Genomic DNA, 9,980 nt, shown 5'->3' with positions numbered 1-9,980 from the left:
GAGATGGGGCAGTAGTTTGTAAGAACGGAGGGAGCAAGGGTGGGTTTTTTCAGGGAAGTGATGAAGACAAATTTGAAGGGGAGGGGGACAGTACCTAAGGAGATGGAACCGTTATCAATATCAGCAAACATGAGGGCCAGGAAAGGAAGTTAGGTGGTCGACAGTTTGGTGGGAATAGGGACACGGGAGCAGGAGGAGGGTCTCATGGGATCCTTAGCTTTATTAATAGAGGCATAGAGTACAAAAGCAAGGAAGTTATGCTAAACCCTTACAAATGTAAACAATCTTACACCAAGTTATAGTCCAACAATTTTATTTGAAAATCACAAGCTTTCAGAGGCTTCCTCCTTCGTCAGGTGAATGTCAGGAAATCCTTGAACCTTTCGCATTTATATTCAGAGAACAATACCTGGTGATTACAGATAATCATTCCAACTGCCCGTTGTCAAGGCAATCAAAGTGTTCAGACAGAGAGGTGTTACCTACAGGACCACCGAATATACAAACGGCCAGAACACAAAACAGAGAGAGAGAGGGAGAAACATCCGAAAGGAAGAGAAAGACTGAAAATGACCCGTTGAATTAAAAACAGATAACTTTTATTCGCTGGTGGGGTTACGTGTAGCACGACATGAATCCAAGATCCCGGTTGAGGCCGTCCTCATGGGTGCGGAACTTGGCTATTGGAAATTGATAGCACTACAGCTGGGATGTTGTCAGGGCCCATAGCCTTTGCTGTATCCAGTGCACTCAGCCGTTTCTTGATATCACGTGGAGTGAATCGAATTGGCCGAAGACTGGCTTCCGTGATGGTGGGGATATCGGGAGGAGGCCGAGATGGATCATCCACTCGGCACTTCTGGCTGAAGATGGTTGCAAACGCTTCAGCCTTGTCTTTTGCACTCACGTGCTGGACTCCGCCATCATTGAGAATGGGGATGTTTGCAGAGCCTCCTCCTCCCGTTAGTTGTTTAATTGTCCACCACCATTCACGACTGGATGTGGCAGGACTGCAGAGCTTTGATCTGATCCGTTGGTTGTGGAATCGCTTAGCTCTGTCTATAGCATGTTGCTTCCGCTGTTTAGCATGCATGTAGTCCTGAGTTGTAGCTTCACCAGGTTGGTACCTCATTTTTAGGTAACCCTGGTGCTGCTCCTGGCTTGCTCTTCTACACTCCTCATTGAACCAGGGTTGATCCCCTGGCTTGTTGGTAATGGTAGAGTGAGGAATATGCCGGGCCATGAGGTTACAGATTGTGGTGGAATACAATTCTGCTGCTGCTGATGGCCCACAGCGCCTCATGGATGCCCAGTTTTGTGCTGCTAGATCTGTTCTGAATCTATCCCATTTAGCACGGTGGTAGTGCCACATAACACGTTGGATGGTGTACTCAGTGCGAAGACGGGACTTCATCTCCACAAGGACTGTGCGGTGATCACTCCTACCAATACTGTCATGGACAGATGCATGTGCGACAGGTAGATTGGTGAGGACGAGGTCAAGTAAGTTTTTCCCTCGTGTTGGTTCGCTCACCACCTGCCGCAGGCCCAGTCTAGCAGCTATGTCCTTCAGGACTCGGCCAGCTTGGTCAGTAGTGGTGCTACCAAGCCACTCTTGGTGATGAACATTGAAGTCCCCCACCCAGAGTACATTTTGTGCCCTTGCTACCCTCAGTGCTTCCTCCAAGTGGTGCTCAACATGGAGGAGGACTGATTCATCAGCTGAGGGAGGACGGTAGGTGGTAAATAAGGAGAAGCTGCTTCCAGTGGCAGGAGGGTCAGTAACCAGGGGGCACAGATTTAAGGTGATTGGCAAAAGAACCAGAGGCGATATGAGGAAACACTTTTTTACGCAGCGAGTTGTTATGATCTGGAATGCACTGCCTGAAAGGGTGGTGGAAGCAGATTCAATAATAACTTTCAAAAGGAAATTAGCTAAGCACTTGAAGGGAAAAAATGTACAGTGCTATGGGGAAAGAGCAGGGGAATGAGACTAATTGAATAGTTCTTTCAAAGAGTCGGCACAGGCATGATGGGTCGAATGGCCTGCTCCTGTGCTGTACCTACTATGATACTATGATATAAAAAGTAGCAAGGATATGTAATGCTCAAGATTTTTGGGGATTTCATCACTTTCTCTGTAAAGTCACATTTTACTGACAGTAATTGTATTCTGCAAATTTTGATCACAGTTTTGATCACTGCATTACTGCGTTGGGCAAACAGTTTGTTTACTCCAACACAGTTATTCACTGGCAATATAAGCTCTAAACACAAAGTAATAAATCAATCTACATCTGCAGAAATGGCTATTATTTCCAATTTCTAGTGCAGCGCTGTGTGGGGACAGAAAACAAAGATGAAATTGTCGTACAGATGCTGAATTAATATATTAGATGATTCCGGTAATTGATGTTTCAATCATTCAGAGGTCTAGATTATGTTGGAAAGCACAAGGCCAACATTAGGTTATCTCTGTTAGCTGCTCATCTGGCAGCAGCCTCGATCGCTGTTGGAGTGCAGCAATTGTTTATAGCTTAGCCATGGAGTTTTTAAACTGTTCTCTCAGCTCCAGTTTTGCTATTGCAGAGAGATGCACCTCATCGGGGCCATCAGCTATACGCAAGGTACGTGCAATCGAGTACCTGAAAGACAACAGAACTTGATCAGTCCGACTATGACATTATATGGATACAGTATTAATGATACCCAATATAATCGCATCTACAACTACACCTGTACACGCAGCAGGCACTTCAAATCTGATCACATCCGTTCAAGGAACATTCTGCATCGAGGTTAAAACTACTAAATCAAAAAGGGAGATCAAAGGATATAGATAGGGTGAGATGAAGAAAGGTGGGAGGAGGCTCGTGTGGAGCATAAACAGTTAGGCCGAATGGCCTGTTTCTGTGCTGTAAATTCTATGTAATTCCATGTGTGATAAGACACAGGTTTAACCATGCACTCCGCTGAGCTCCCTATCTCAACCGTGCTGCTGTGGAGATGCATGCATGGAGGGCCTGTGAGTGTACGGGGAGAGGAAATCAGATGGCAAGTCTCCACTGGTTTTTGTGAACCCCTTAGGAGCCTGAGAGTAGCACTGGCAGTGTCCTGAGAGCAGGCTGCCCACCCTGCCCTCTGAGATGCAGAAATTACGAGTCCCAGGATGAGTAACAAGGAGAGAAAATCAGAGAATAAATAAGCTGCATATCCCTAAGATGTTGTATTTATCTTATGGAGGAAAAAGAACAGATCTGCGTAGAAAATTGCAGTAAAATTTTTTTTTAAAAGCATGATTAATTGTCACTTTCTGGATCAACTCTAAGCAATTAAAAAAAGGCCCAAGTCTTGTGTGAGAGCCTGAGATCAAAAAATGTTAATAGCATGGTAACTGTAGTAACTATTTTATATTATTTATCTTTATATATAGTGGGACCAATCATGCGATGCTGTGCATTGACAGTGTCAATGGATCCGCTGTTTGCCCTAAGTGCAGAGCCTGCTATAATGTGGTGGACATGCGCCAGGTAAACATGGTGTGCGCTCCTCTCATTAGGTATGCCAAAATTATTTAAATGAACACCTCCCCATAACTTGGTCCTAACATCAGAAAAGCTCTGTTGGCTTTCACTGCCCATATGAAACAGATGGGGCACTTGCTGTAAGGCCCCTTCAGCCACATTGCAGATTTCAGTGTTAAAGGGAAGTTTTCCATTTTTCAGTTTCGGGCGTCCGTATTTTGCTGTTGGGACCATGTCTGCCTTCTGAGGGTGTTTGCCCAGTGCCATTTAAAGCAGTAGGCCATGGGCATCTGGTGGGTACCATGTTATTTGCTGCTTCTGGAGAAGGAGGATCTGAGGGGGCATGAAAAGGAAGAGCATTTTCACTTACACCTGCCCTCACTCGGCTACAAATGCGTCATCTCTAAGGCACACTACCATGTCAGAGGAGATTAAGAGACTATCATTCTAAGAGACTGTCATTCACAACCATAGGAAACTATAGGAACATAGGAACAGGAGTAGGCCATTCAGCCCCTCGTGCCTGCTCCGCCATTTGATAAGATCATGGCTGATCTGTGATCTAACTCCATATACCTGCCTTTGGCACATATCCCTTAATACCTTTGATTGCCAAAAAGCTATCTATCTCAGATTTAAATTTAGCAATTGAGCTTGTATCAATTGCCGTTTGCGGAAGAGAGTTCCAAACTTCTACCACCCTTTGTGTGTAGAAATGTTTTCTAATCTCGCTCCTGAAAGGTCTGGCTCTAAGGAAATAGAAGTATGATTTTCCTGTGGTCCCTGCATTTGGGGAGGTGGCAGGTACAGCGGGTCCAAAGTGCACCCCACCTGCAATAACAACAACAACTATTCATATAGCGCCTTTAACATAGTAAAATGTCCCAAGGCGCTTCACAGGAGCGTAATCAGGCATAAATTGACAATAATCTGAACCCGTCTGTATTTCTGGTTCAGGTCAACTAAATGGCCCAGACGCTCTCCCGGACTAGGGCCATCAGCTGACGGAGCCTCGTGCCTGGATGTGGGGGAAGGAAAGTCCTGCAACAGCAGCAGGTCGCTCTGGTTGGGGTGATCAGCGGCGAGGCCTTCTCCTCTGATGTTCTGTTAAAAAGGGAGATTTACTTTTGGGACTTGTATGCTTGCCCTTCGCTGATCTATCGGTTGGAGAGGGGCTGAGCACTCAGGGCCTAAGACCCTTTTTTTTCTGGGTATCCTTCAACCCCACTGGAGAATGAAGAGAACAATGAGGTGGGAGGGCCAGGAATGCCCCTCCTCAAACTCATTTGAATGCCTATCCTTAGCTTATGCCTACAGTAGGCCCATGTAGTCCGTTCCCATTCCCCCTCCCCTCTCCTCCCCGGGAAGCCCCAGAAATCCTGGAGGAACATAAAGGGGGAGAAAACGGCGTCACTATTGAGTCAGCTATTAGAAAGTACAGTATACGGCAGGGGACTGGGTTGACTGAGCCCCAATATCCCTCTTCTCTCTCTGAGGAAAGGAATGACAATGACTCATCGCCCCCTCTCCCAGTGGAACAACTGAGATTCAGAGCTTGCTGCATGATGCGTTGGAGCACTACTTTAATTATTGCGACCTGTATGGTTTTTACCTTGCATACCTATTTGTCTCTGCTTCCCCTCACCCCGAAGATGTTAGCTCCTTTGTGGGGTATGGTTGCACCTCCAGCAGGCTATTAGTCAGATGTGAGCCTTGGCAGTGACTGTTGGTGAGATTATTACACCCCAGCCCGATCCTGTCCTCATTTGATGTCCATGAAGGTACTCTTCCGGCAGGGGTGACTGGAGAGGGAATCCTGGCCAATTTTCCTCTCTAATGCAGGGAAGCTGAGATCAGCACAGACTGGAGCTCAAACCTGGTCTGTATTGCTCAGTTACTCAATGGGTAAACTCGCTGAGCCACAGGGGTGGAGGTACGTGGCCATTTTAATCTTAAGTTCTCAGAATCAGAGGGAATTTGACAAGCTGTCTTTCACCCTATTCCACAGAAGAACTACCAATGGAAAGGAGAGCAAAATGATCCTGGTTTTCTTCCAATAAAGGATTAGCAAAGAGCAAGCACTTCATTTTTCAGAAGTTTATTCTAATTGTTTGGACATTGATACCTATCTAAGGTATTTATATATTACTATCTATATCTTGTACGCGCCTGCTACAAGTAAGCTAGCTCTTGGAATTGGTTGTTGTTTCTTTCTAGTCAAGAGCATACATTGTAAAGGGTAGCATACTGTTTGTCCTATGTGTCACAGATCGACATTCATTCATGCCTGTCAAGCTTCCAGAGGTGACTTCCCAGCCGTGGCCAGGCCAAGGCTAAATGATAGAACATTCCATCGTTGGAAAGACAGTAAAGTCACAGCCCTGATTGTTATAAGCTGGATGGCCCGGTGGTGAAGGATAGATCAGCTAACAATCTCATGCTTTTCTTTTTAAGTTGGTTATAGGCCATTCAATTGATATGTAATCTTTGAGCTTGGATTAACTTTTTGTTTTTCCCCTCCCTCTTCCCTTTCTTTTCCATTAGAATGTTTCCTTATCTTTCATTTTTCTGTTTTGAAGAAGGGCTCTTCCCAAAGTATCACTCAGTCCTTTCTCGCCACTGAAGCTGGCTGAGCTGTTGTGCATTTCCAGCATTTTCTGTTGCTTCATATTTTGCTTTTTATTATTAAATCAATTTGTTGCTTCCAAACGTTCCCTCCAGAAGTACAGTTCCAACAGAAACTCCTAAGACGTCAATAGAAAGTACTTGTATGCCACCCCATCACCTTTTCCCCATTTTTCCCTCCTATCTTGGACGTGCTGACTTATGTAGGAATTCAATCCACGGGATTCGCAGGTTCTCTGATCTCTTACCCAAGTGGTCATTCTTCACGTCTGAGAGTAGACAGTGACTCTCAGCAAGCAATTCAACAACAGGGAGCATCACAACTAAGCCCGATCTTGTTCTTACTTGAGATCCACACATGAGCACTTTCCAGCTGGTGTCACTGGATACTAATCAGAAGCAGGAACTTTGGTCGATTTCCCCCCACCCCCAGCCTAGAGACGTTGAGGCTAACTAAAGCGCCACATTCCTGGTCTGTGTAACTCAGTACCACACCGTGCAGTGCATTTACCCGGTGAGACTTTGGGTAAGCCGCCATCCTTTGTTAAATCCCTGTTTCTTGCATTTCCAGTCGCAATGTCGTTTCCACAATGACAATGTCAAACCGGACATTTTGTGAGCAAATAGGTACATTACAGGTATATCACTAATGGAGTGAATGGGACAGAGTACTGACCTTAGTTCCTTTGGACACCTCCTGAGTTGGTTTAAAAATAATGCAGAACACACCAACCCCCTTCCCTTCCCCATGTTAAAATAAGGGTGAACTCATGGGGGTAATTTGGACTTTGGGCAATAGTGTAAAATGGGCAATATCAGTCAATGGGAATGAAAATCAGGTAAGATATATAACGGGCGGCTGATCCGATATCGCCCGTTTTACACTATCGCTCAAAGTCAAAATTACCCACACACTGTTTCCTACCTCACGAGGGACATACTGGCGTTGGAAGGGCTGCAGCGCAAATTCATCAGAATGATACTGGGGCTAAAAGGGTTAAATTATGAGGTCAGGTTGCATAGGCTAGGCTTGTATTCCCTTGAATAACGAAGATTAAGGGGTGATCTAATTGAGGTGTTTAAGATGATTAAAAGGTTTGACAGGGTAAATAGAGAGAAACTATTTCCTCTGGTGGGGGAGCCCAGCTTTAAGGGGGCATAACCTTAAAATTAAAGCTAAGTCATATAGGAGTGATGTGCACTTATTTGCACAAACAGTAGCGGAAATTTGGAACTCTCTTTTCCCGAAAGATGTTGAGGATAGGTCAATTAAAAATTTAAAAACTTAGATTGGTAGATTTTTGTTATTAGAAATTAAGGGTTACGGAACCAAGGCGGGTATAGAGTTAAGATACAGATCAGCCATGACCTAATTGAATGGCGGAACAGGTTCGAGGGTCTGAATTTTCTACTCCTGTTCCTATGTTGAGCAGTAGGCTAAGAGTCCAGAGTCCAGCAAGCTTGAGGGTATACTTTCAGACCAATGATTCTACACTGTTTGTTACCGTGCAAAGCTATCAGGTAAAATCAAGTAAAATAAACTGGCAAAAATGCTGCTGAAAAGGCTAAACAACCTAATATAAGAAGCACACAGCGGGCCAATCCACCTGTGCAGTGTGCACTTTCTGGGCAAGATGGAGGGAGGTACAAAGGCGTGAGCCCAATTTTCAGACAAGGACCCACAGCCGACAGCAGAGGTGTGAGGTCTCGGCAAAGTGATCTCTACAGTGCGCAGGAGCAACACATCAGAAAACAGAACGTCCAGCAAGCGTGGGAGACAAAATAAACAGGGAGATTCTGCTGGTGGTTCAGCGTTTCATGGTATTCAAAAGATGTTGGTGCCACAACAGGGAGGGTGTATTGTGTGTGGGAATGTGGGTGGTGAACAGAAAATAAACTCTTTCTTCTGCACTGTTGGGAAATCACATCTCATGGGGGCATATAGATGGAATGCAAAAATAAAGAAACTTTTTGAGCAGAGGAGGATGGGGCGGGGTTTCAGGGAAATCTTGCCTGAGGCAAAATCATTCCAGTAAAAATATGATCCTGATTAAAAAAATGTCTGTGTGTGTGTGGGGCGAGGGGGGAAGATACACAGCATTTAGAGCCCTTGACCTCACATCTGTGCTGTTTGAAGTTTTATTCATCTTTAGCCCCGTTTCCATGGAAGAGGAGAGTGGAACATATTCCAGCTGTGTGTATGGAGGTAAAGGTTTTTTTTTGGTAGGTATTACATAATGATCACCAATCTATGACTGGATCTTACAACATCATGACAGCAAAATCAGCTTAATCTGTGGCGTTTTTTGCATGTGTCAAATACCATCCAGTAATTGAACTTCAGCACAAGATAATTAAAATAATTGCTCTAATGTGCTCTTTAATACTCACATGTGAGCTAGAGGGAAATCCTGAGAGACTCCCCCTCCTCCGTGAGCCTGAATGGCGCAGTCCACCACTTTACAGGCCATCCGTGGAGCCACTACCTTGATCATGGCAATCTGAGGAGATAACAACAGCAAAGTCAAACCAATATGCACACTGTCACCAACAAGTTCATCAGCACTTCGCCAGCTGCATTTCAGGTCCTAGCTCAGCCAGTTACACGGTTAAATAGAGCTGCCCGTTAATGTACTAATCGGTTCCGCCATTTTTTTGTTTGAACTGAGAAACCCCTGTGAATGGCCAACTATCTGGTGCTGTATGACACACTACCAAGGTTGAAAAGAGCAGGGGTTAAATTATTATTAATGTACACACAATGGGGTTGATTTTGACTTTGTGCAATAGTGTAAAATGGGTGATAGTGAATTGGCAGCCCGTTTTACAGCTCTCCCGATTTTTATTTCCATTGACTTCAATAGAAATAAAAATTGGGAGATAGTGTAACACGGGCTCCTGATTCGCTATCACCCGTTTTACATTATCGCACTAAGTCAAAATCTACCCCAAGTAAGTGAAATAAGAGTTACACGTTTCACCTATTTTTTCAAGCATATGCAGGAATGCCCAGCCTTACTCTGTGTGCTTTCTGAGAAGCGTGGGTGTGCTAAAACTAACACACGAATAAGTAGCCAATTTGACAATTGCCTGGAAAGAACCTGTGGCAACAACATTGAGCTTTGTTGTCAATTTTACTGCTAACAGCAATGTGCTGATGACACTCTCTGGCTGCAGGCCTGTTTCCAGGGGGTGGCATAATTCGTCAATGGCTTCCTTGGAAAGGAACTACTCCTAGGTAAGGAACTGCTCCTGGGTGAGGTTGGCATAGCTCTGCTGCCTGTGTAGGCACGGTGCCCTGGGTAGTAGTGTATCTTGGTGGTCACCCACCTGTGGTCTTTCACCTCCCTGGCTGTCCTTTGCTGCCCTTCCTCTTCCTCCAACATGTCCAGGAAAATGAGACTTATTGATGTGTGCGAATTGAAACAGCTGAATCACTCCTTACTATGGATTCTGTTCCACTCCATACTGGAGCTCCGCAAATTCCTCTTGACTTAATGTCACGTTTAATGCAATCGTCATTAGCTCCATATTTGCTTGAAGGTAAGCATGAGAAGATTTGCATGTTCCTCATTAACTGCTTCTTAATAATCAAAAAAAAGCCTGCTAGTGTCAGGTGTGTGCACTAGTGTTAACTCCCGGGAGCAATTTAAGGAGCATGGACCAAATTAGCAATTGCGCCATTAATGATAATCCACATTAATGCATACTCAGTGGGTGCACTGGCTCTAAGCCACAGAGGAATGTTTCCCTTCTAGAGAGAAGGTAGGCAGATCCACTGTACTTCCTGCATGGTGAATTTCTAATCTCTAAATTGGCAAAGGGATTTGC

The 9,980-nt window shown here is 44.8% G+C and overlaps 1 protein-coding gene across 1 annotated transcript in view; it reads right to left on the bottom strand.

Annotated features, from left to right (window-relative positions):
• Positions 1–296: 296 nt before the first annotated feature.
• The window catches only part of acad11 (acyl-CoA dehydrogenase family, member 11), a 172,370-nt gene continuing 162,686 nt past the window's right edge, over positions 297–9,980 (bottom strand). The window contains exons 19-20 of the mRNA XM_068001800.1: positions 8,541–8,650; positions 297–2,645 (exon numbers count right to left, since the gene is read on the bottom strand). Of these exons, the coding sequence (XP_067857901.1) occupies positions 2,531–2,645; positions 8,541–8,650 (225 nt within the window). The 3' untranslated portion in view covers positions 297–2,530. The remainder of the gene's footprint in view (positions 2,646–8,540; positions 8,651–9,980) is intronic.

This window comes from Heptranchias perlo, chromosome 2 (assembly GCF_035084215.1).
Source record: "Heptranchias perlo isolate sHepPer1 chromosome 2, sHepPer1.hap1, whole genome shotgun sequence".
NCBI classification, from domain to species: Eukaryota; Metazoa; Chordata; class Chondrichthyes; order Hexanchiformes; family Hexanchidae; genus Heptranchias; species Heptranchias perlo.
This window is presented reverse-complemented; position numbering and strand designations above follow the sequence as displayed.